Source organism: Oncorhynchus kisutch, linkage group LG13 (genome assembly GCF_002021735.2).
Source record: "Oncorhynchus kisutch isolate 150728-3 linkage group LG13, Okis_V2, whole genome shotgun sequence".
Classification (NCBI taxonomy): Eukaryota; Metazoa; Chordata; class Actinopteri; order Salmoniformes; family Salmonidae; genus Oncorhynchus; species Oncorhynchus kisutch.
This window is the reverse complement of record NC_034186.2, coordinates 74,746,412-74,774,070: the sequence shown is the minus strand read 5'-3', so window position 1 is coordinate 74,774,070 and position 27,659 is coordinate 74,746,412. Positions and strand designations below refer to the sequence as shown.

Genomic DNA, 27,659 nt, shown 5'->3' with positions numbered 1-27,659 from the left:
GTGAATAACAATCTACTATAATTTAATACTTTTTGCTGTGGGAAATCTATTGCATTGGGAATTTGAATTAGGCTCTGATCTTGTATTGGATTAATAAATGCACTAAATAAACGTTCAGATACCAAATAACAGATCGAAGTTACAACTCATTTTCTACAATGTAATACAGTAGGAAACAGGCTGTAGACTAATACATTAGGCCTACCTAGGCTACCAGCTATGGAACCATGCACTAGTGTCAAACAAATAAATAACAAACAGACAGGGATAGATATCTTTGTTTATTTATCTGTTTTTTACATTATCTGAAACAAATGATGGGAAAATGAATTTATATCTCTGACAGAAGGTCCACCAAAAACAGAAAGACAAATGTATCCCTGATAGTGGTGTCTCTATTCAAAACAGACCCCAGATCCCTTCACCAAAGCCAAATAAAACGACATAAAGTTCCATAGAAACACCACGCTTCACAGCTGGCATAATGTTTCCCTCTCATTCACTCACCAAGCTCTCTAAATGCTGGTAGCAACACCCCTCAGCACAAAAAAAAACTTTCAGCACAATGTGTGACTGGCTGGTTTCAATTGATGTACACTACATTGTACATGTTTTACCATACAAATGGATATCTACTATTCCTCAATTTGCTTTTATCTGACTTCCTCATAGTCATGTGATACAAGGTGTTATATTGGAACCGTACTTTTGAGTGAAAGGTGTCACTAGCTCTTCAGACATGTATGAACATACATAGGCTACATATATACACAGCATATCTCCCCCACAATTTTGCATAATTACTTAGTGCATTGCTCAAGATTTCCTGAGAATAGTTGCAGCACAAAAACAAAAGTCCAAGGCAGCTTCACCCCTTTACATAGCAATCTCTTATCATGATTATTACACTACGCAGTAGAAAGAATATAGACCAATGTTATTATCAAGAATTGAAGGAATAATATACAAATATCTTCTCTTACAATCATAAACGATACTGAGTGACGTCATGGAATGGATAAGGAGGTGAAACAAAAAAAACTTAAAAGCTCTCAATATTTTAGTGCAAATAAATCAGAAACAAGGAAAGTTCTTGTACATAGCGTGGAATGGATAGCACACACAGGTCCAGTCTGCTAGAGCTACATAAGCTTCAGGCTAGAGATACAGCCCTCGTAAATAGTTGTAAATAAAGAACATAACTCACTATCACCTAAAGAGTGACAGACTTTGAAGAAATGGTTGATTATCTGTAAGCAAAGTAGCCTTACACCTGCAATGGGCCACCCAAGATGGTCGCTGGTCTCCTAGAGACAGGCCCCCTAAGGGCCTATCTGTGACTTATACACACAGATTTGACAGATAACACAATAACATACAGTACATGTTGAATGAACAACACAGTTCTCTCCCTAAGTGCAGTTGATGCTTATCTCTTTAACTGAAAGTGTGAAACGGCTACAGGTGGTGCGACAGTTGTCTTGTGCTCTAAAGAGAGAGAGCGAGAAAGGCTCGGTCTGTCTCTTTTCCCCCTCTCTTTTCTGATCCCTTCTTTCTCCCCCAGGGGATGGAATGTGCCAGTATTATTGCAGTACCTTTTCAGGGTGTGATGTGTTGTGCAAAACAAATGCAAAAGGAGGAAGAATAGCCAACAGAGGACCTTTCACCCAACATGGCACTGGGTGTATGGGTCTTTGTTAGCCGTCACGTTAAGCACAATGCAGTTTCTCTTAAGACTCAAAAGGAAGCAGGTACAGAGCACTTCAACTGTGCCAGAAGGGGACCGAGCCAAGTGGTGTTGCGGATCACTGTGGATACCCTGGGTCAGGTCACTGTGGATACCCTGGGTCAGGTCACACACACAGTTTCAACTGGAAAGCCACAATAAATAACAATAAATAAATAAATACAGAGCAATGAAGAGATCAGGGTCTCTCCCTCCTTCCCTCTTGGTCTCTCCTTTTCTCTCGCTCTTTTTGCAATCAACACAAAACGAGGAGTGCATGATCAGAAGACATTCTAAAGAAGGAAACTTTGGAAAGGAATTGTCCCCTGTCGATGTCAAAAAGTAAACGCTAAAGCAACAAACACACCTCTCATTAACAATCATCCAATGACCCTGCAGATGTAGTCTAGTTTTGGTCAGGCATTTTTCACAGAGCACTATACTGCCCTACCAAGCAAAAAGGCAGTAGCTGCTCATTTGGTAGAAAATTGGTTAATGTCATTTTTGCTAATATAAATACATGCTTAATCATGAGGACAAGTATCCTGCCTCTTTTGTATTGTATTCTGGAGAAAATGGGGGTCATGTTAGCAGTAACTGCATAAAGTTACTGTGAAACCAAGGTAAATGAAATACATTTTTCTCAGTTCCACTCTATGAGCAGTCACTGCCATTTTGCTTGGTAGGGCAGTAGAGCCCCACAGAGACTCTAACCTATGGAAGCAGTCTCCAACCCTTCTAGCAGTCTGCAGCAGAGAACCGGGCAAATGAAGACAGGTCTTTTAACCAAACCTTGGCTCTAAAATCCCAGGATACCCTTAGAGCCATCCCACTGGGCACAGACATCAATTCAATGTCTATTCTACGTTGGTTTAATGTAATTTCATTGAAATGGAGTGGAACCAACAATGATTCAACCAGTGCGTGCCCATTGGGATCTCAATCTATAGCTCTGGTGCTCCTGTGCTTGATCAAACTGATTGATTAGGAAGAAATGAACTGAAATCTTTGGTATCATCGGTGCCTCATAAAAGGGCATGAAAATCTACTTACAACAGACAGCAAAATAATAAGCCTTATTAAAATATGACTGTTACTGTTAGATAATGGCTGTCTTCAATAGGAAACCTGGTGACTTGTTGCCCTTGGCGACTAGCTCCACCAATAACCACTAGAGGGTAGTAGGGTACACCCAAAGTGAAACAGCAGAGTCCACACCTACTACTATACTTACCTAACTTAGCAGGCGTAAAACAAACACCTGAGCGGGTCGGAAGGAACCGGAAGCTACCGGTTTTCAGGCTTTGTGTCTTCTCTGCTTTTCCACTGAAAACCGGATGATTCTGGTTTCTTACTACCCCACTGAGAGTGCTAGTATAGTGACATGAAGAGTGATAGGGTTTAGTAGTGCCAGATGGATGTTGTACATACATTGTTTGAACTTCAATAACATTTGATTGTTATATTACTCTAACAGCACTCTGCTCAAAAATACAGGATTTCTTTTCTCTTCTTTTTTTTGACATCTGGACACATCATTTTTCTCAGCTCCTGACTTCAGTTTGCATAGTGAGAGAAAAGAACCCCATATCCCCATCAGCACATCTATGTGCAAAACATTCCCTCAATAAAGCCTCTTTTTATGTACAGCTAATAAGAATAACCACAGCATGAAATACAATAGAAATAATGGAAAATAGAAATAAAAGACAACTGAAATAAAAACAGAGAGCCATGAAACAACAATAACAAATCAGAAAACCCGTTTTCCATGATTCTTTTTGTATCGTTTAGCCTTTCTCTATCATTTAGTCTTTCTCTAAGCGCTTTGTAAGAAGGAGCAGGTCCAGTCACCTGAGTGAGATCCCCATCCATACTGTAGGTGACACACACATACAAACACATGCACACAGATATACATCCATGCACGCTCTACTCTTCCTCTCTTCTCACTCAACTTCCTCATCCTCCTCCTCTGCCTCCTCCTCCCATCTTGCATCCTGAAGTGCAGGAGAGTGGCCCCTGCCTGCCTCCTCCCCTTCCACCCCTCTCACCCCCAGCTCCAGGCCTCTCCACAGCAGACCAGGGTAGGGTAACCTGTGAGGCCCTAGGAGGGCTATAGCTTGCTCCCCGTCAGCCTCCTCCTGGAACACCATTTGACCTCCAGCCTCAGCCCCATCCCCCAGGCCAACCATTCCAGCACGGGGGTGGAATGCTGAGGCGTGGGGCTGCAGGTCCAGATTCTCAAGTTGGTCTGGAGAATACCCTCTTCCTCCTCCTCTAACCCTTCTGCCCTCTTCCCCGTGGTCAGCCCCAGGCCCGCGCCTCGGCCGTGCCCGGGTACGGACCTCCAGGCAGCTGAGGCCCTTGCGGTGGCGCTGGAGGTGGTCCTCGCGGGCGAAGGCCTTGTGGCAGAGCGGGCACTCGAAGGGGCGTGCCCCACTATGGAGAGACAGGTGGTTCTTCAGGTCATAGGAATGCAGGAAGCGGGCAGGGCAGTGGGGGCAAGGGTACGGACGCTCCCCTGTGTGTTTACGCATGTGGATCTTCAACTTGTCATTCCTTAGAGAGAGAAAGGAAAGAGGATAATGGCTCAGCATCATATGTAGAACAATGCTAGCTCTGTAATCTGTTATAGATAATAGTATTAAACACACAGGTACATACCTGGTGATAATAGTATTAAACACACAGGTACATACCTGGTGATAATAGTGTTAAACACACAGGTACATACCTGGTAAAGCGGACACCGCAGGTAGAGCACTCGAATGGTTTCTCCCCGGTGTGTGTTCTCATGTGTCTGGGCAGCTTCCCTGCTCCGTGGATGATCTTCTGACAGACAGGACACTGCTGGGGGGTCTGAGACTTCCTCTTCCTACCCCCTCCTCCTGCCCCTGTGGCCACCTCTTGCTCTACCAGGGGGGCTGAAGTAAAGCTGGGCACCCCACCGTTCCCCACTCCCTCCATCTCCTCCTCGTCTTCTGACAGCCTGTCGTCTGAGAGGGGAACAGGGGGGTGGGGGGCGAGGAGGCGCTCCTGAGGCCAGTGCACCCCTCCGTTGACTGCTGTACTCCCTCTCCCTGCATCCCTGCCCTGCTTCCGCTCCCCGTTCTGTCCCGTGGTGGGGGGGTGTTCATCCTGCTCAGGGCTGGGGGGTCGGGTGGAGGGATGAGAGTGGGCCCCGTCTTGAACAGGTGAGGGGTGTGGAGGAGGAGTGGAGGGGTGCTGGTGTGTGTTAATGTTGGGGCGATGAGGCAGTGGCTGGTGGTGCGATGACTCCACCTTGTTGACTCTCCGTCTGTCTATCTTCCTCCGGGAGCCTTTCTTCATCCCCCTCTCCACCCTTCTCTCCCTCTCCGCCTGTACCCTCTCCTCCCCCGTCTCCCACTCTACCTCCCCCGCCGTCTCCCCCAGTATGTCTCTACAGGCATCAACCACACACTGGATCCCCAGTAACTGAGCTCCTCTCAACACGTCTCTCATGCCAGAGCTGCGGATGGTCAGGGTGGCCGTGTAGGCAAACTCCAGCAGGGCATCCAGGGCATCGGGCGCGACACAGTCCAGCTGGCACACACTGAACCCTCCTCCTCCCCCCGCCTCGGCCCCCTCTTCCGCCCCAAACAGCCCGCGGAAGTAGAGGCTGACGGCAGCCATGACAGAGCGGTGGGTAGGGTAGCGGGCACCCCGCGAGGTCAGGGTGAGGTCACAGAGTAGCCCCGCCCTGCGCTGGGCGTTGAGGCGGAACAGGATCTCGCTGCTGTGCTCTGGGAAGGGGATCCCGATCAGACCGTCCTCTCCTGGAGACATCGCCACCTGCAGGAGGGAACAGTTGGTTAGAATAACACAGACATTGAAGTTCAAGCTGAATCAAAATAATTCAGTGGCCACAGATGTTTGTTTTTTTACACGAGAAAAAAAAAATCAAGAATCAGACAGTTTTTTTTACATTTCTTCTGGTGTGGTGAATGTCAAGCAATGACATCAGAACAATATTGTGTATGCTTTTGATATAGATCACATTTCATGGCTTTGAATACAAGGAAACAAATGCTGACATACCTAGAATACCTCAGTGCATGGACGTGTCCTTTGTCAAGTAAAACTGTGTTAGTTAATGCAGTCACGGTGCAGAGATATTTTGGTTGGTACTGTAGCCTTTCATTACTAGCGTGACTTCCACAAAGAGCCCTCCTTCACGTGAGGGACCATATTAAACAAGAGCTTAGTGCTATCCCTCCTTCACGTGAGGGACCATATTAAACAAGAGCTTAGTGCTATCACTCCTTCACGTGAGGGACCATATTAAACAAGCGCTTAGTGCTATCCCTCCTTCACGTGAGGGACCATATTAAACAAGAGCTTAGTGCTATCCCTCCTTCACGTGAGGGACCATATTAAACAAGAGCTTAGTGCTATCACTCCTTCAATCACTCCTCCCTTCTCCCTCGAACTAACACCCCCTCAACCCGAGATTACGACATCAGGAAAAAGTGATTTTGGCAGAGGGGGTGGGAAGGGGGGACAACTGGGAGGATCAGAGGGGGTAGAGGAGAAGGGGTGCCAGTGTGTGTGTGTGTGTGTGTGTGTGTGTCAGTGGTTGATAGTATTAGCTCCTTGATTAATAATAGAGAGAGAGAGACGAAGGAGAGGAAGAGACAGAAAGAGGAAGGTGAAAGAGAGGAGTCAGACTGTACTGGGGACGACGTCCACACACACACACAAGGTGATAGAGCTTTTGCGTATGTCACATCGTCAAAGGAAGATTCAAGTTATATGGATGTATTTCAAGTCAGGATTCTGCTCACTGAGTCTAACCTTAACAGTGTGCGGTGTGGTATTTCCTGAAACAGAACTTTGACTTTAGGAAAGTGAAAACAGAAGAGTTCATGTTGGGTAAAACAAGACGTGTCTAGAAGTGTTTATGTGAGGATAACAGAAGCTTGTTCTTCTCCTCCCTTCTTTTCAAGACCTCATCACCCACTCCGTGTCCTCCCTTTCACACATGCCCTCCAGGGGAGGTGTATAATGGAGGAAGAGAGTGAGAGTGTGAAACAGAGAGAGCATTTAGGCCTACAGCGGAAGTTTGTGTCTTACTCCATTTTACGAATCCATAGACTACTTTCTAGGTAGGTTACCAGGTCTATAGAAGTCTATATTGTCTATGTATACATATGATGAGGTTTATTTATAACACCCAAGGGCTCTCCTCTCCTGTTCCCCTGGCTCTCACCTAACCCCCTCTCCTGTTCCACAGTACCACTCACACCTGAGCAGACCACATTTTCCACAAACAACAGACTAACTCCCCCCTCCTCCCCCACCTTTGTCTCCCTCCCATAGCAACCACCATCAGCCCCCTAACCATCCTATAATACTGTCCACATAGCACCCTGGAGGGGCTCTCCTCGACGACAGTACATTCTGTTTCACCTGACTAACATGCTACAAGACACACCCCATTAAATACACACACACACGTTGCGTGTCTCTCTCTTGGCTCCCCGAGTCCCCATTGTTCAGTTTGTGGTCTGTTGATCTTCATGCAATGTCAAAAACATACACACCCCACCCATAAAGTCCACACACTAACGTTCATATTGTCGCTCTTCAACAGAAACCCCAATCCCACCTGTATCAACAGAACCTTACCCAAACCTTACCCTCCCAACCTCAACCCATCAGCTGTGTCTAAACCCAAACGGCACCCCTACCTTTCCTGCCTTCATGGCTGATAGAGGGACCGTCGACTGGAGGCGATGCTGTGTCTGTGTCATGGCATAAGTGTTTTTGTACTTCAGTCTTCCTCGCTCTTCCTCGCTTCTTCCTTCCTATATTACAGCCTTCTATTCTCCCTCGCTCTCCTTAAACCTTTAACTCTCAAAGTTCAGAGAAGTTGGGGTTTCGCGTTCATCCTTGGGGATGTCTACCTCTTTCTCTCTCGCTCGTTCTCTCTCTTCCTGTTTTATGAAAAGAAGGTGCTTGGCGGCGGAGAGAGAGATTGAGAGATACCCCTCCCCCCTTTTCACCCACGCGCCCCTCTCTCCAAAATACAGTGGGTCCATTTTCTGAAACGAGCAATCGTAAGTTTCCGAAATACATAACTTCCTGGCCTGACCCTCCCCGACCACAGATCTGACCTCTGACCTTGGCTGATGGACAGGTAGGAGGGATGTTTGTCCATCTGTCTAGACAGGTGGGGGGAACTTGGGCACAATAGTCTAAAGTGGCTTCTTCTCCTCGAAGAAGAAAGAAGAGGAAGGAAGCCATGCTGGACTATTGAGACGCAGCCCGTGGTCTCATCCTTCAGCCACCAACGCACAAAATTAAGGATCTCTATGCACCGACATTACTGATGAGGGACCTTGAAAGAAGCTCAAAAATACCATACAACATTGTCAAATATGTGCAAATTTAGCCAAGTCAGCCAACATCAAAATTGTTAAAGTAGAAGTAACGTAAGAACCAAAATCATATTGGTGCTGTGAGTCATAATAGACCCAGCCACAGACATCAAGGTAGGTATTAGATGAAACAACCAACATGCCATATTACAGATGGTCTGTGATGATGATAAAGTCACATTAGAACAATCCATAAGGCAACTTTGACTGACTCTGTGAAGTCTTCTCCAAATGAAAGCTTGTTCACTAAAACAACTCTTACATGTACCATTCTCGGTTTGATGCATCAAGCTATCGACGCTGGCATGGGTTTGTGCCACCGCCGCTCTCAGAGCAGGTAGGAAGTGATTTCAGGGAGATTTGTTCGTTCCTACGCTCGTAAGCATCTAAAAAAACGCCCTGGAAAAAGCTGTAGACGAGGAGAACATCGACGGTGCTGCCAGAAAGGTCAAAATCCCCACCGAAAACACTGTGTGTGTGTGTGTGTGTGTGTGTGTGTGTGTGTGTGTGTGTGTGTGTGTGTGTGTGTGTGTGTGTGTACCTGTCATGAGGCACAAAACAATAAGCCAATAGAAAAGACAACTGTCCCAGCCGAGAGAAGGTTTTGTTTAAGAGAAAACTCAATGCTAACAGAATCCCCCTCCTAGAAATCAGAGGAGATAAAAAGAGAGATTAAGTGAACAGAGAAAAAGAGGGGGAGTGAGAGATAAAGACATATGAAGAGCATACTAGTGTTTAGTTTCCGGCGTAAAATAAAAAAAGCTGTAAGGGGTGGTTTTCGATTCCTCAGAAGGGGGATGTAAGTGTTGTTCAGAAGGGTATACGTGTTGTTCAGAAGGGTATACGTGTTGTTCAGAAGGGTATACGTGTTGTTCGGAAAAAGGGAAGAGATTCCTGTTAATCGAACAACTGTGAGTCACTTTATAAACGAGACACACACACACACACACACACACACACACACACACACACACACACACACAGTTAAAAAGTAGGAATGATCTTTGACGGTAAGACATTTTTTCTTTCTTTCTCCCCTCGTCCCCTGTCCTTTCTCGCTCTCTCTTAGTCACCCTGTTTCTAGTTTCTAGTTGTTCAGCAGCCCCTGTTCTAACAGTCAGGGACAGCCATCTCTGGCTGCTGATCCCTCTTTAACTAACAGATAGCACTATAGATTACACAGCCACCCAAACATACACTGACGTGTGTTTAATCAACACATTCAAATGACTACAAACCATTTGAAACACAGCTCCTTTTCCCACAAGAATGGAAGTAAAAACCAAGAAAAAACAACCAAGTGGAAAGTATGTGGAAAAACATGTCAGACTGTTATGTTGAAGAAAACATAACGGCACACCACTTTACAAAACACTTCGAGGAAATGTGAAAGACATTAGGAAGCAGTGAAGACAAACAAATGTGACAAATTAATATAATAGTAACTAAAACCCATATTAAGAATTATTGTTGAAATATGCTGTACAATTGGTATAAACTGTAGGCTATATTACAGTGAAAGACTCACTCCTCATGCTTCAAGTGAATTAAAACCAACACATTAAACTATAAACAATGGAGCCAGTTGAAAACTGTTTATGTAGTAAATAAGTTCATTTTATTTTCAAAAAATAAAACACTTCGTCATCCCCTTTTCTTTAATGATTGGTGGCCAACTTATCTCTCGGTTTCAGAGCGGATTCTCAACTCCCACTCCTCTGTCGACAGTTGACTACCTTTCCTCCCCTCCGACAATACGGCTTCCTCTTCCCTCGCCTTCGTCATGTACGTCACCCACTCTCTAAAAGCTCTTATAAATGGTTCACTGCCCCATTCGAACTCAAAATGGACTGGAGAAATATACATATTTCTGGACAGGAAATAACAACACATTAAATGGGGTCCTGATAAAATGAATAAGTAAAAACCAATTGGACCATCAGAATAATGATTAAAGGTATTGTCCTTTTGACTGCAACTTGAAAGCATAATCACACCTTAAATCTGACCCCTCTGATATCAGCCATAATCACACCTTAAATCTGACCCCTCTGATATCAGCCATAATCACACCTTAAATCTGACCCCTCTGATATCAGCCATAATCACACCTTAAATCTGACCCCTCTGATATCAGCCATAATCACACCATTTTACAGGTGTAGGATCTTAATTTGATCACCCTGTTTCAGGAGAACTTTCCTGCATTTAAAATGTGTTGTGTATTTGTGTCGAGTTCACCAAGTGAGAGATCAATAGTAGTTGACACAAACAAGACATTAGACTGTTATTACACTGGTGCTTATTTTCCCTTACAGCCTGTAACGTCTCCCAATCCACACCAGTTATATCAGCTCTGCTCTGAACGGCCCAGGGGAGAAATATGACTTTACTCCATTCACAGAAATGTGTTTCAATTCATTCTGATGTCAGATGCTTTCCGTGTGTGTTCATTCATAATATGTTCAAACTTCTAATGCTCGAATGTATTTCACATCCACGTTTCACAGGCCCTAACAATCCACAGCTTACCAGAAATACTGTACAAATGTCAAATGTAATGTAAGTTTGCAAAATATAGCTACTTCTTCATTTAGTTTCATTTAGAAAACAACATTTTTTTTCAGTGAAGGCTTAAATAAATGACTATAAAGAAAACAAGGAAACAAGGTTTATGGAAATAATTACACAATGTACGAACATAAACTCAATAAAGGATATTTGTAAGCAACATTTGTAACCCTGAAAGATGTATTTCAATTGTGTGTGATAAAATATTTCTTTTTTTGTTCTGATACAATAAAACGATTTATGAATTTCTTAATATGGTATAAAGATTATTATGCAAAGCTTAAGAGAGGGGTGGGTGGCAGTGAAATGTATTATTCCATGATGGCTGAAAGAACACACACAGCAGACCTACAGAGATGTGTCATTACATACAACATGAAAAATACTCATGGGAGGATAACATACTAGGTCATTTCAGTCCATCAGAACTACACACAAACCAAACTAAACGAGAACTCAATTAAACCAAGAATCAGTTTAAATATGTATAATTTACATGAGCCAACCAGAACAGCACAGGTGGAACCAAACAACTGCTGTTCCCAACCAGAACAGCACAGGTGGAACCAAACAACTGCTGTTCCCAACCAGAACAGCACAGGTGGAACCAAACAACTGCTGTTCCCAACCAGAACAGCACAGGTAGAACCAAACAACTGCTGTTCCCAACCAGAACAGCACAGGTGGAACCAAACAACTGCTGTTCCCAACCAGAACAGCACAGGTAGAACCAAACAACTGCTGTTCCCAACCAGAACAGCACAGGTGGAACCAAACAACTGCTGTTCCCAACCAGAACAGCACAGGTAGAACCAAACAACTGCTGTTCCCAACCAGAACAGCACAGGTGGAACCAAACAACTGCTGTTCCCAACCAGAACAGCACAGCAAGGCCTGAGAGAAGGAAAGAGTCATGATTCTCTGTTCATACCGTTTCTCCTCCTCCACGTGCTCCTCTGGCTCTCAGTGCTCCTCTGGCTCTCAGTGCTCCTCTGGCTCTCAGTGCTCCTCTGGCTCTCAGTGCTCCTCTGGCTCTCAGTGCTCCTCTGGCTCTCAGTGCTCCTCTGGCTCTCAGTGCTCCTCTGGCTCTCAGTGCTCCTCTGGCTCTCAGTGCTCCTCTATCTCCTTCTCTCACACACTCGTTTTAGCCTCTCTCCCCCTCTTAAACATAGGAGGCTGGGAGAGAGGTGTTGGTTTAGGTGCATCTTCTCAGAGGAGGGGTGAGAGAGAGGTAAAAGAGGGGATGATGAGAAGAGTTCCTGCCCACACAGAACCTTATTCAGCCCAACACAAGTTGGCACCACTATGTACCTCCTGTATGTAATGAACTATGAATACATTTACAGGCATTTATAAAGCAGCTATAAAAGCATTCGCAACATGTCATGAAGGCTTATTGCAAGTATGAATGGTTATTAAATATGAGACACATCCCCATTCTCCATCTCTTCCTCCATCATCATTTACAGTATATCTTGACCCTGCACCGTTTCTGAAGTACAATAAAACCCAGACCCTCTCTACTCCCTCCACTGATAACTCTCCCTGAAACGGATATTTGCATCTTACAAAGAGATATAAAAACAGACCCAACCAGAGAGAATTTGAATCTTCATTTGAATTCGTTAAAAGGCTGGATAACGAGAATAAAGACAACATTATGGTAATTACCGGTACATCCAAGACGTGGCGTAAGCAATTCTATAAAGATGAAAACTATGTGATTATATAGGGAATAATAATTGCACTCAACCATGCAATAAAGATCTGCCAAGATGGAGGACATTCTTAATAGTGGCAAAGTAACAAAATCACACAAATCATATCCAGGAAAAGGTTCCAATCTTACGATCCTTTTGTACCTGCATCCAGCCCCTCTGCTTAGCTAAACTGGGGCAGTGTGTGTGTGTGTGTGTGTTGAGGTCTTAGTTCCAAGAACACATTACATTATTCATTTGACTGGCAGAGCAGTACAGAGCGGAGGCCCTTAACTCAGCCCTCCCACCACACCGAGGACATTTAGCATGTTATCCCAATTTACCGATGGGAATCAAGGGTTTTATTCAGGAGGGACGAACGGTACAGAACCTTCACATAGAAACGTATTGTATAGAGCAGACACGCCTCTCTGCCAAAAACAGGAGTGAGGAGAGAAGAGGGAGAAAAAAAAGAGAGAGAAATGGAAAGGTTGGAAGAGGTTGGAAAGAGGAAAGGGGGTCTGAGATTTGAGGGGAGATCAAGATGAGAAGAATACGGCTGAGGTTTGTTTGACTTTAAAATAGACGTTTTCCTAGAGAACATACCAGGAAAGCAGAGAGTGGGAGAGGAGAGGTGGTAAGACTGTCAGCCAACGAGTGAGTGAGGGGTGGGGGTAAAAAAGATGTAAAGATAGGTAGAGAATGAGGCAGGATGGGGGTAAATCTCACAGGAAAATCACGCCTTTACCAACAACCTGTGTCAGAGACAAGAAATAAGAGAAGAGTTCTGTTACAAAGAGAGGGGAGAGGGGGGGGGGACAGAAAGGCAGAGAGAGGTGAGAGGAGGGGGGGGGAGTGGGGGACAGAAAGGCAGAGAGAGGTGAGACGGAGAGGAACAGTGACGTGAACAGAGGTTAGAGAAACAGAGAATGTTAGAAGAGAGAAAGAAAGGGGGAGGGAGCGAGAGACTGTGACAGGAAGTAGCTGCAGTGAGTCCTTGCAGGTGTGTGTCTGCAGATGTCTGAGGGGAGATGTGGTAGCAATCGCTATCATTAGCAATCAGTGAAAGGGAGTTTCACAAAGATGGGGAACACACACACACAGGCCTGAGAAAGGATTATTTGTGTTCGTGTGTGTCAATGCATATCTGTGTGTGTGTGTGTGTGTGTGTGTCTGTGTGTGTGTCTGTGTGTGTGTGTGTATGGGAGGGCTTTACTAGTTCTAACACATGCTGACAAAGTGGTTTCACACCTTCTATCTGTATCTGGTCAGCAGTTTCAGCCAGCCCCCAAGACAACATGTGTGAACAGCAGAGTGTGTGAATGAGTGGTCCATTTATGTGTGTGTTTTTACAAGCGGGTGAAAAAAGCTTGTGTGTCTTTCAATGTGATAGTGTGTGTGTCTGTGTGTGACTTGTGTACTTGATGCACTGTGTGTGTGTGTGTCTGCTTGCTGGGTGAAGTTGCCACATCATTAGGGAGGGTCTCGACAGCTGTTCCTCTGTCTTACACATTACCTCCCTTTTCAGAGAATGATGTCGCAAATCACGCTAGAACGGGGACACACACACACACACACACCCATACACACCCCTACACACACACACACACACCCATACACACCCCTACACACACACACACACCCATACACACACACACACACACACACACCCATACACACCCCTACACACACACACACACACACCCATACACACCCCTACACACACACACACCCATACACACCCCTACACACACACACACACACACACACACACACCCATACACACACACCCATACACACCCCTACACACACACACACACACACACACCCATACACACCCCTACACACACACACACACACACACACACCCCTACACACCCCTACACACACCCATACACACCCCTACACACCCATACACACCCCTACACACCCCTACACACACACACACACACCCATACACACCCCTACACACACACACACCCATACACACCCCTACACACACACACACACACACACATACACACCCCTACACACACACATACACACCCCTACACACACACACACACACACACACACCCATACACACCCCTACACACACACCCATACACACCCCTACACACACACACCCATACACAGAGATACATGCTCAGACACCCCTACAAACACACCCATACACACCCCTACACACACACACACACCCATACACACCCCTACACACACACACACACACCCATACACAGAGATACATGCTCAGACACCCCTACAAACACACACACACACACACCCATACACACCCCTACAAACACACACCCATACACAGAGATACATGCTCATAGACACCCCTACAAACACACACAGACACACACCCATACACAGAGATACATGCTCAGACACCCCTACAAACACACACACACACACACCCACCCACACAGACACACAGACAGACACGCACATAGACACAAACCCCTACAAACACACACACCGATGTCGCAAAACTAACTGATCCTGATCGGCTTCCTCTTCCTCTGCTGTGAGGACTGACAACCACGAGGTGAGATGGAGAGATAAATGGATGACAAAACAGACAGAAAAGTAAAGGAGGAACAACCATGTCAACTATTAGAAAGAGAGAGTATATAACTGATACAGTATATGCCTACAGGGAGAAAGAGAAAGAGAGATATTGATAGCGGTAGGGGACAGGGAGAAAGAGAGATATTGATAGCGGTAGAGGACAGGGAGAAAGAGAGATATTGATAGCGGTAGAGGACAGGGAGAAAGAGAGATATTGATAGCGGTAGAGGACAGGGAGAACGAGAGATATTGATAGCAGTAGGGGACAGGGGACAGGGAGAAAGAGAGATATTGATAGCGGTAGGGGACAGGGAGAAAGAGAGATTGATAGCGGTAGGGGACAGGGAGAAAGAGAGATATTGATAGCGGTAGGGGACAGGGAGAAAGAGAGATATTGATAGCGGTAGGGGACAGGGAGAAAGAAAGATATTGATAGCGGTAGGGGACAGGGAGAAAGAGAGATATTGATAGCGGTAGAGGACAGGGAGAAAGAGAGATATTGATAGCGGTAGAGGACAGGGAGAAAGAGAGATATTGATAGAGGTAGAGGACAGGGAGAAAGAGATATTGATAGCGGTAGGGGACAGGGAGAAAGAGATATTGATAGCGGTAGGGGACAGGGAGAAAGAGAGATATTGATAGCGGTAGAGGACAGGGAGAAAGAGAGATATTGATAGCGGTAGGGGACAGGGAGAAAGAGAGATATTGATAACGGTAGAGGACAGGGAGAAAGAGATATTGATAGAGGTAGAGGACAGGGAGAAAGAGATATTGATAGCGGTAGGGGACAGGGAGAAAGAGATATTGATAGCGGTAGAGGACAGGGAGAAAGAGAGATATTGATAGCGGTAGGGGACAGGGAGAAAGAGAGATATTGATAGCGGTAGGGGACAGGGGACAGGGAGAAAGAGATATTGATAGCGGTAGGGGACAGGGAGAAATAGATATTGATAGCGGTAGGGGACAGGGAGAAAGAGATATTGATAGCGGTAGAGGACAGGGAGAAAGAGAGATATTGATAGCGGTAGGGGACAGGGGACAGGGAGAAAGAGAGATATTGATAGCGGTAGGGGACAGGGGACAGGGAGAAAGAGATATTGATAGCGGTAGGGGACAGGGAGAAAGAGATATTGATAGCGGTAGGGGACAGGGAGAAAGAGATATTGATAGCGGTAGGGGACAGGGAGAAAGAGAGATATTGATAGAGGTAGAGGACAGGGAGAAAGAGAGATATTGATAGCGGTAGATGACAGGGAGAAAGAGAGATATTGATAGCGGTAGAGGACAGGGAGAAAGAGAGATATTGATAGCGGTAGGGGACAGGGAGAAAGAGAGATTGATAGCGGTACTGGACAGGGAGAAAGAGAGATTGATAGCGGTAGGGGACAGGGAGAAAGAGAGATATTGATAGCGGTAGGGGACAGGGAGAAAGAGAGATATTGATAGCGGTAGGGGACAGGGAGAAAGAGATATTGATAGCGGTAGGGGACAGGGAGAAAGAGAGATTGATAGCGGTAGGGGACAGGGAGAAAGAGAGATATTGATAGCGGTAGGGGACAGGGAGAAAGAGAGAGATTGATAGCGGTAGGGGACAGGGAGAAAGAGAGAGATTGATAGCGGTAGAGGACAGGGAGAAAGAGAGATATTGATAGTGGTAGGGGACAGGGAGAAAGAGAGATTGATAGCGGTAGGGGACAGGGAGAAAGAGAGATATTGATAGTGGTAGAGGACAGGGAGAAAGAGAGATATTGATAGCGGTAGGGGACAGGGAGAAAGAGAGAGATTGATAGCGGTAGGGGACAGGGAGAAAGAGAGATATTGATAGTGGTAGAGGACAGGGAGAAAGAGAGATTGATAGTGGTAGATACTGTAGTAGTGTTTTCTGGGCTTTGTCAACAGGGGGGTGAGCGGTTGCTTTTCCTGTAATCCGTGGCTGAAAGGGTTGATACATAGAATATGCAGTTATTTCAGCTGTCCTTTGAGAAACACAACAGAATGTCTGCCTTCCTGTCACTGGTCAGAACACCCACCCATCTCTTGTCCAATTACAGCAGTACAGCACTTTGACTAAAGATTCAAACGTTGACGGGGAAAGTTCTACTGGTGCTTAGTGAATTAGAGCTCATCGAATACCGCACTCTCAATGTCTGGAATACTGCCTTCTCATGGTACTGTACTTACAACAGCTACAACATCAAGCTGTCATTTCTCATCAAAATGTATCTAAAAGGTTAGGGGTCATTTTCACAACAAGATACAGGAGATGATTCTCTGCGGTGTGTCATTGTCTCTCTTTCCCTGAACCGCTGGCTCACTGTACCTGTTTATGAGCAACGCCCCCTCACTATCTACACCAACATTTACACCATTACCAGAAAAACAAATCATATTCTCTGTCACTACTTTTTAACACTCTTTTCATCTTAAAGGGGTATCTGTCATTACAGGAAGTAAAGTATTGCCACTTCCTGCTCTTCCATCCCCCCCGGCAGTAGGCGGGTGGTGTGAGTTGGTAGGCTGGCAGGCCGGTGGTCGAGAGAGAGGGCTGTGAAACACAACAGAAACTGGAGACTGAAAAAGGAGAAACGCCATATGCACTACTTCCTCTAGTGAGACAGATCTACTGGAGGCAAACTAGGCTGTGGGGTACATGGACCTTCAGCAGAGTACCTTAGTCAGTGGCACAGCATATCTACATTATGGTTAAGGCCTACATCAAGTGTATTGGTTCAAATGTTTGTACTGCCCTTATATGGTAATAACCAAACAGAACATGTCCCTGACTCTGACCACTGTGTGTGAATGGAATAATGGATAATATGCAGAAACTCTATGATGGCGCTAATAGAGTAGTCTAAAAGTTCAACCCTTCTAAGAGTGGGAAAATGAGGGAATATGGAAAGGGATAATGGATGGATGAAGGAGCTGAGCAGATAAAGGAGGACTGAATGGGTGGTATAGGGGAACAGGGAGAGGTATGAAGGGAGTATGGATGGATGAAGGAGCTGAGCAGATAAAGGAGGACTGAATGGGTGGTATAGGGGAACAGGGAGAGGTATGAAGGGAGTATGGATGGATGAAGGAGCTGAGCAGATAAAGGAGGACTGAATGGGTGGTGTAGGGGAACAGGGAGAGGTATGAAGGGAGTATGGATGGATGAAGGAGCTGAGCAGATAAAGGAGGACTGAATGGGTGGTGTAGGGGAACAGGGAGAGGTATGAAGGGAGTATGGATGGATGAAGGAGCTGAGCAGATAAAGGAGGACTGAATGGGTGGTGTAGGGGAACAGGGAGAGGTATGAAGGGAGTATGGATGGATGAAGGAGCTGAGCAGATAAAGGAGGACTGAATGGGTGGTGTAGGGGAACAGGGAGAGGTATGAAGGGAGTATGGATGGATGAAGGAGCTGAGCAGATAAAGGAGGACTGAATGGGTGGTGTAGGGGAACAGGGAGAGGTATGAAGGGAGTATGGATGGATGAAGGAGCTGAGCAGATAAAGGAGGACTGAATGGGTGGTGTAGGGGAACAGGGAGAGGTATGAAGGGAGTATGGATGGATGAAGGAGCTGAGCAGATAAAGGAGGACTGAATGGGTGGTGTAGGGGAACAGGGAGAGGTATGAAGGGAGTATGGATGGATGAAGGAGCTGAGCAGATAAAGGAGGACTGAATGGGTGGTGTAGGGGAACAGGGAGAGGTATGAAGGGAGTATGGATGGATGAAGGAGCTGAGCAGATAAAGGAGGACTGAATGGGTGGTGTAGGGGAACAGGGAGATGTATGAAGGGAGTATGGATGGATGAAGGAGCTGAGCAGATAAAGGAGGACTGAATGGGTGGTGTAGGGGAACAGGGAGAGGTATGAAGGGAGTATGGATGGATGAAGGAGGACTGAATGGGTGGTGTAGGGGAACAGGGAGAGGTATGAAGGGATGATGGATGGATGAGAGGAAGATACATTTGATATGAAGGAGTAAAGGTATAGAAGGAAAGGAAGGGAGGGAGGAACCTCTTAAATCTGCTGATGCTGAGTAAAGAGGGGGACTTTGTCCTCCCCCTCTCTCCCCTTTCTCCCCCTGTCTTGTCCTCCCACTCAGCCTACTGTATGTATCTGAAACTGAAACCCTTATTGTGAACAGGGGGAATTTATATACGGGGCCACATGCCCTAATTCATATACTTACTGGAATTGTGTGTGTGTGTGTGTGTGTGTGTGTGTGTGTGTGTGTGTGTCTTATCTTAAAATGTTCCTCTTTCCTTTAAAGACCATTCACTGTTGTTACACCCCCCCCCCCCCCCCCCCCCCCACCACCACCCTCACCACCCTACTATAACACACACACTGGTCACACTTCTGCATGGCCCCAATCACATGATCTGTCACTTGCTCGCAAACACACACACACCCACCCACACACTAACTCTAAGTACAGCGTTTGCTAAATGACTTTATGTAAATGTAGCCATTGCTGGCCCTTGGATTTGAGTGTTCAAGTGAACCGTATTCCAAACACTGAGTCCAAAACCCTGGCTGAGTATCAGTGAAAGAAGACAGAGTGAGACACAATATACTGTACAGTACACATCAACTCTGGAGGGTTCCTTCCTGACACATACTGGACTGTACCAAAATCACTATCTTATGGGGGTGCTCTCATTCAACACATTTTAACATGTATGAAGGTTCACGGATTTTTTTTAATGAGAGTGGCCTGCAGCACCCCAGGGCAGCCATGTCATATAATCTCTAGTTTCTATACCTATAGTAGGACAGGCGCTGTCAACGACTGGGACAATTATACTTTCTTTAGTTCAATGCAGTTAATGTGCAACACTCAACATTCCACACCTCTTACCTCCAGTCCATAAACTCAGAGGAGGACGGGTCCCTGCTCTCTTCCTCCCTCTCTATTTTCCACTTCTTCCTGTTTCTGTTCTTCTCCAGCAGAGCCAAAAGGTTTCCAGGGATACAAAGCTGAGGGGATGAGATGTTTGGATAGTTAGATGATTTGAACAAACTTTATTGATCCCAGAGGACTGACAGATTGACACCAACATACACATACAGTGCCTTCAGAAACTATTCAACCCCTTTTTTTGTGTTACAGCCTGAATTTAAAATGGATTAAATTGAGATTTTGTGTCACTAATCTACACACAATATCCTAGAATGTCAAAGGGGAATTTAGATTATTAATTTATAAAAATGTCAAAATGCCTTGAGTCAATAAGTATTCAACCTCTTTGTTATGGCAAGCCAAAATAGGTTCATGAGTACAAATTTGCTTAACAAATCACATAATAAATTGCAGCGACTCACTCTGTGTGCAATAGTAGTGGTTAACATGATATGAATGACCACCCCATCTCTGTACCCCAGACATAGAATTATCTGTAAGGTCCCTCAGTCGAGTAGTGAATTTCAAGCACATACTGTACAGTGCATTCTGAAAGTATTCAGGAGTCCTTCACCTTTTCTACATTTTCTTATGTTACAGCCTAAAATGGATCAAATATTGTTTTCCCTCATCAAATCTACACACAATAACCCATAACGACAAAGTGAAAAACATTTTTATTTTGCTAATTCATTAAAAATGAGAAATACCTTATTTACACAAGTACTCAGACCCTTTGCTATAAGACTTCAAATTGATCTCAGGTGCATCCTGTTCAAATGATAATTATTGAGATGTTTCTACAACTTGATTTGTCACCTATGGTAAATTCAATTGATTGGACATGATTTGGAACGGCACACACACCTGTCTATATAAGGTCCCACAGTTGACAGTGCATGTCAGAGCAAAAACCAAGCCATGAGGTCGAATGACTTGTCCGTAGAGCTCCGAGACAGGGTTATGTTGAGGCACAGATCTGGGGAAGGGTACCAAAACATTTCTGCAGCACTGAAGGTCCCCGAAAACACAGAGGCCTACATCATTCTTAAATGGAAGAAGTTTGGAACCACCAAGACTCTTCCTAGAACTGACTGCGCAATCGGGGGAGAAGGACCTTGGTCAGGGAGGTAACCAAGAACCCGATGGTCACTCTGACAGCGCTCCAGAGTTCCTCTGTGAAGATGAGAGAACCTTCCAGAAGGACAACGATCTCTTCAGCACTCCACCAATCAAGCCTTTATGGTAGAGTGGCCAGACAAAAGCCACTCCTCAGTAAAAGGCACATGACAGCATGCTTGGAGTTTGCCAAAAAGCACCAAAAGGACTCTCACACCATGAGAAACAAGATTCTCTGGTCTGATGAAACCAAGATTGAAGTCTTTGGCCTGAATGCCAAGTGTCACATCTGGAGGAAACCTGGCACCATCCCTACAGTGAAGCATGGTGGTGGCAGAATCATGCTTTGTTGATGTTTTTCAGCGGCAGGGACTTGGAGACTAGTTAGGATTGAGGGAAAGATGAACGGAGCAAAGTACAGAGATCCTTGATGAAAACCTGCTCCAGAGCGCTCAGAACCTCAGACTGGGGCGAAGGGTCACCTTCTAACAGGACAACAACCCTAAACACACAGCCAAGACAATGCAGGAGTGGCTTCGGGGCAAGTCTCTGAATGACCTTGAGTGGCCCAGCCAGAGCCCGGACTTGAACCCGATTGAACATCTCTGAAGAGACCTGAAAATAGCTGTGCAGCGACGCTCCCCATCCAACATGACAGAGCTTGAGAGGATCTGCAGAGAAGAATGTGAGAAACTCCACAAATACAGGTGTGTCAGGATTGTAGCATAATATCCAAGAAGATTGGTGGTGCTTCAACAAAGTACTGAGTAAAGGGTCTGAATATTTATGTAAATGTGATATTTCTAAAAACCTGTTTTGGCTTTGTCGTTATGTGGAATTGTGTGTAGATTGATGAGAGGAAAAAATGTTTTTATCCATTTTAGAATAAGGCTGTAAAGTAACAAAATGTGAAAAAAGTAAAGGGGTCTGAATGCTTTCTGAATGCACTGTATTCAACCACAAAGACCAGGGAGGTTTTCCAATGCCTCACAAAGAAGGTTACCTATTGGTAAATGGGGAAAGAAATTAAAGAGCAGACAGTGAATATCCCTTAGAGCATTGTGAAGTTATGAATTACACTTTGGATGGTGTATCAATACACCCAGTCACTACAAAGATACAGGCATCCTTCATAACTAAGTTGCTGGAAAGGAAGGAAACTGCTCAGGGATTTCACCATGAGGCCAGTGGTGACAGTAAAACAGTTAAAAAGAGTTTAATGGCTGTGATGGGAGAAACCAGAGTATGGATCAACAGCATTGTAGTTACTCCACAATACTAACCGAATTGGCAGAGTGAAAATAAGGTAGCCTGTACAGAATGAAAATATTCTGTACAGGCATCCTGTTTGCAACAAGGCACTAAAGTAATACTGCAAAAAATGTGGCATAGCAACTCATGTTGAGGGCAAATCCAACACATTACTGAGTACCACTCTCCATATTTTCAAGTATAATGGTGACTGCATCTTGCTATGGGTATGCTTGTAATCGTTAAGGACTGGGGAGTTTTTCAGGATAAATAAATAAATGAAGCTAAGCACAGGTAAAATCCTAGAGGAAAACCTGATTCAGTCTGCTTTCCACCAGACACTGGGAGATGAATTCCCCTTTCGGCAGGACAATGGTTGAATCTGTGTTTGAAATTCACTGCTTGACTAAGGGACCTTACAGATGTGTGGGATACAGAGATGAGGTAGTCATTTAAAAATCATGTTAAACACTATTATTGCACACAGAGTGAGTCCATGCAACTTATTATGTGACTTGTTAAGCAAATTTGGACTCCTGGTTTACTATAACAAAGGGGTTGAATACTTACTGACTCAAGACATTTCAGCTTTTCATTTGTAATTAATTTGTAAAAATGTTTAAAAAAAACATAATTCCACTTTGACATTATAGGGTATTGTCTGTAGATCAGTGACCAAAAAATCTCAATTGAAACCATTTTACATTTCAGGCTATTAACACAACAAAATGTGGGAATTTTTCTTCCACTTGGACATCAGAGTATTTTGTTTAGATCATTGACAAAAAAAACAATTCAATCCATTTGAATCCCACTTTGATGCAACAAAACTTTGGAGAAGTCAAGGGGGTTGAATACTTTCTCTAGGCACAGTATTTAATATCTGCTTCGTGAGACAGAGACACAGTATTTAATATCTGCTTCGTGAGACAGAGACACAGTATTTAATATCTGCTTCGTGAGACAGAGGCACAGTATTTAATATCTGCTTCGTGAGACAGAGACACAGTATTTAATATCTGCTTCGTGAGACAGAGACACAGTATTTAATATCTGCTTCGTGAGACAGAGGCACAGTATTTAATATCTGCTTCGTGAGACAGAGACACAGTATTTAATATCTGCTTCGTGAGACAGAGACACAGTATTTAATATCTGCTTCGTGAGACAGAGACACAGTATTTAATATCTGCTTCGTGAGACAGAGACACAGTATTTAATATCTGCTTCGTGAGACAGAGACACAGTATTTAATATCTGCTTCGTGAGACAGAGACACAGTATTTAATATCTGCTTCGTGAGACAGAGACACAGTATTTAATATCTGCTTCGTGAGACAGAGACAAAGTATTTAATATCTGCTTCGTGAGACAGAGACACAGTATTTAATATCTGCTTCGTGAGACAGAGACACAGTATTTAATATCTGCTTCGTGAGACAGAGACACAGGGAAGGAAAGGGGCCAAATACTGAGCGAATAAGGTGAAGGAAAAGAGAGACAAACAGGAGATCAAAAGATAAACGAGAAGTGGTATATAAAGAGAAAATGAACCTAAACACACAGTGTGTCAGATGATGTGTTAGACATGGTGAGGGGTTCAGGGTGGGGGATGGAGAAAGACCACTTCCCACTTCACCAGGCCACAGAGCAGAAGTGGCCTACACTAACAATGAACAGGGCTGGGAAACAGGCACAGCACACACCTGTGTAGGACCACAGACATCCTCAGACACACACACTGCACTATCCCATACTCAGTGGCAAGAGCAGAGACTATACCCATTATCTATCATAATTGAGAAGGTGCATGTAAACGTCATTTGGTGTTTGTGATTGTGTACATGTGTGTGGTAGGGAGAGAGAGGGGTCATGAGAACAGTCCGATCTAGTAAATGACCGGAGTAATTCAGTTACTATGACACCAGAAGGAGAGATGAGAAGAGAGGGAGGGGTAGATCAGTTACCACTAAGCCAAAGACAGTCTACACAGACTTTCCAGGTCTCCCAACTGTCATTTAGTTGGTAGTAAGAATGCTTCAATTTAGACAAGTGGCAATTAGGGTTGACAGTGCAGAACTGTTTCTGCTTCTCGCTCTCTTTTCCCTTCCATCTCTCACACTAAATAGTGGAATTATTCACAGAGTTGGGATTGGTGACAAATCTAATCTACATCGCAGACGTCAACAATACCTATTTGTCAAGATCACACACGGAAACCCACAGTACAAATATTAGCCTACATACTGTTACAGGGCAAATGTTTTCCTTATTCCTTCCAAGTGCACTTGGTCTAGACCCAACACTGTTTGGAGAACTATTGTGTGAAAAATAAACATTGTAGACCAGAAAACCTTCAGTGGATTGGACTAATATCATGGTGTCCATAAATTGGTATATCAAACAACAAACTCAGACAGAGGACCAAACCCAAGCCAGTTTGGCAGGTTCAGCAGGTCTGTCTGTACCACAAGAGGGGCGAGTCAGCAACACACACACACAGGCACACATGACAGCCTCCCACCATCCATAGCCTAAGTTTTCTACATTTAAAAGCCCTCATCCATCCAGCATTAATATACATTTCAAGAACATTACATCAGCAACAGAGCTATAGAATTTAAGATAAAGGATATGTCAACGTGTGGTGACAACAGCATAGCCTACTGAAAGGGTCGTGGAATAATAGAATTCGTGGCCAAAGTTGGCCTGTGGTGGAGCACATGGCTTATTGCCTACAGAGGCCGGCGATGTGCGTGAGAACAGGTTAGGTTTTGGATGTCAGCCGGTGTTCGCTGCTATAATTAGAAGCCAAGCCTCCAGAAGTGTACCCGTCGACCCTGCTTGTTCACCTGGCCACATCCACACAGGTAGCAACACAGAGCAACTAACCTGAGATCACATAAATATTCTCTGCTAATGTAATTGAAATAGTATGTGTTCTTGTGTCAAAATAAGCCTATGGGAAAAGAGAGCGCGAAAATCATAGGGAGAAATTATTGTCGACACGTCACACAGGAGTTACCGAATACCCATGACGTAGTCCTCCCGTAACCCCGGTTAGGACCGGGGGGGGGGGGAGCGGTTGTTATAGAAAATGGGAAAGACAAGTCCTAACTTTAAGAATTCCATAATAACCCCCCAAAACAGAGAGCGAGTGAGGGAGCGGGTTTACCTGTGCGCCGGTGTCACCTATGTTATCTCGTCGCGTCCCACCTGACCGGCTTCTGTACTTCCTGGATTCACTCCCACCAGCCTATCTCCCCCCTCGTCGCTCCCCGGGGGTCACCGCTCTCTCGGCACTGTCCAAATTCTCACACCAGTCCCTCTGACGAACCACGTATTGCCCGGGAGTTCTCTGTAATATCAGCTTCTTCTTGTCTCTCTGCCGGCGTTTATATCCCCCTGCCTCGGCTCTCTCTTTGCAGACCGCCGGCTCGCTGGGCTGTTCTCCCCCCTCTCTGACTCCGCTGGCCCATTCCAACTCCAGGCAGCTCCTCCTTGAACCAGGAAGCGGCTTGCCCTACTTTACACCCCGTCGCGGATTGGCTCTGGCGGGGCTGGAGAGGGACCGCTGGGGTGGGCAGGGCACAGGGGTCGGCCACGGTGCGATAGGCCAGCGGAAGTGTCTGTCGTGGCGAGGTGGGAGGGAAGGAGGGCCGAGGTGGGCATGTTGTTATAGAGACTCGCGGGGCAGGTTGAAGGTCTGTGAGGGATCACAGCGGGGCTAAGAGGTGGGCACAGAGATGGAGATAATCGTTTGAGGGCATATGCGTGTGCCAGCTGCAGCGGACATTTCCACTTGAAATGGATCGCCTTATTTAAACGCGCTATTTATGGTGCTCGTGCAGTTTATCTGCCTCTGTCAGGCTGTTACTGTACATCTCTCTCTCTCTCTCGTTCCCACCTCCCTGCATCTCTCTCTCTATGCGCACCTTAAGCATTTCATTTGCAAATGAAGCCATAGCGACCAAGACAAGAGGTGACCATAGAGACAGAGAAACCAGCTGGTGCACATACAGTAGATATGTAGGCTACTACTCAGCCTCAGTCACAAGTCACATCCCCTGCCATATATTTACCGACAGCTATGACAAAGCAGCAGTCTCATGGTGGCTTGCTGAGTGTTAAAATAACTCCAATCTCCTTATAATAACTCTTAGAGACTTCGCCCCAAATTCTGAGAAGACTAGAAGCAGTACAGGCTACAGTAGCTGGGGGACACCCACTCTACTGAAACCGCTGGGGGACTTTCATGTAAGAATAATTTCTCACTGTGTGTGTGTGTGTGTATGTGTTTGTGATCATGTGATATACTGAAGGCAATTCAAAATCCAATTTTTGGTAAAGAGGACATTTTCTACTGTAAGTGATTCACTGTTTCCAGTGCAGAGGGAGACTGAAGAGTGTCTGACAACACAGGGCTGATGCAAGAATCTTGAGACACACTAGAGAGAGAATGAGGTTAGAGTCACACGCACTGTGCACACACCCCTCCCCTCGTAGCAAACTACACACACATCAGCTTCCTGTTTGAAGTGGTAACTACACAGCAGAAGGAATCACCTTATCCTTTCTAAGTTTTGCATCTTGCGCTCTTTGCTCCTGCATATACACCCCCCTTCTCTCAAACACCTCTCCTGTGTGTGTGTGTGTGTGTGTGTGTGTGTGTGTGTGTGTGTGTGTGTGTGTGTGTGTGTGTGTGTGTGTGTGTGAGAGATGGCAGATTGTGAAGTGATGGGAAGTCTAAATATAACATCTTGTGGTTTACCCACCCAGCCCACCCAGCCCACCTTCCCCTTGCCGCCCCCTAACCTTAAATCTGTGCTCAATCTGCGGTCTGGCTACCTATCTGGCTGCTGTTGCGTGTGGTGTGTGTGTTACTGCAATTCACACTACCAAATGGGCCAAAACGTCATTTCAACCTGGAAAACTAATTGTATTAGAAAAAAAATCATCAACGTAAAGGCATTTTCTATTTTTCCATCCAATTTATAACATAATCCAATGACATGGTAAAATGTTTTTGTTGATTTCACATTGAATTCACGTTAGTTGACAACTCAAATAAATGTAAATCAATACTAGACTGACGTCTGTGCACAGTGGGTAACCTTGTTGTTCACCTACAAAGTTAAAATATTGTTTTATTGTCCCCCAAAATCTCCCTGAATTCAATTTCATTAAGCAAAGAATCAAATGAAGGATTTCCTTGCAGAAGTTCAAATGCACTGACAGTAGTGGAACTAATGCACACCCTCACACAGTTGGTCCAGTAGTCAAGAGGAGTGTGTGACCCACCTGGGTGTGCTGAATCCAAGCCTACCCTTATAGACTTAATAACCTGTTACATGATGGAGGATCAGAGTTTCCACTGTCACCTCACTCTCTGCAGGGAGACACACACACACTGCAAATACACA

General features: G+C 45.1%; 1 protein-coding gene across 3 annotated transcripts; it reads right to left on the bottom strand.

Annotated features, from left to right (window-relative positions):
• Window positions 1–266: 266 nt before the first annotated feature.
• Window positions 267–26,126, bottom strand: LOC116353144 (zinc finger and BTB domain-containing protein 7B). 3 transcript variants are annotated; one of them, XM_031787352.1, is made up of 5 exons: window positions 25,412–26,126; window positions 19,825–19,943; window positions 11,633–11,906; window positions 4,464–5,542; window positions 267–4,288 (listed from the first exon to the last, which is right to left on the bottom strand). In XM_031787352.1, exons 4-5 carry the CDS (start codon window positions 5,534–5,536, stop codon window positions 3,676–3,678), a joined length of 1,686 nt encoding a protein of 561 aa, XP_031643212.1. In that variant the 5' UTR covers window positions 5,537–5,542; window positions 11,633–11,906; window positions 19,825–19,943; window positions 25,412–26,126; the 3' UTR covers window positions 267–3,675. The 3 variants fall into 3 exon arrangements, with proteins under 3 accessions (XP_031643212.1, XP_031643213.1, XP_031643211.1); XM_031787353.1 differs by lacking the exon at window positions 11,633–11,906; XM_031787351.1 differs by lacking the exons at window positions 11,633–11,906; window positions 19,825–19,943; window positions 25,412–26,126 and adding an exon at window positions 7,441–8,289.
• Between the last annotated feature and the right edge of the window lie 1,533 nt (window positions 26,127–27,659).

Excerpts from the sequence above, each read along its gene's own strand:
- LOC116353144 (XM_031787351.1), bottom strand. The coding sequence starts at position 7,503 with ATGACACAGACACAGCATCGCCTCCAGTCGACGGTCCCTCTATCAGCC. Across the intron at positions 5,543-7,440 it reads CAGCCATGAAGGCAGGAAAG|GTGGCGATGTCTCCAGGAGA; the intron begins GTAGGGGTGCCG and ends TCCCTCCTGCAG. Across the intron at positions 4,289-4,463 it reads TGCGGTGTCCGCTTTACCAG|GAATGACAAGTTGAAGATCC; the intron begins GTATGTACCTGT and ends TCTCTCTCTAAG.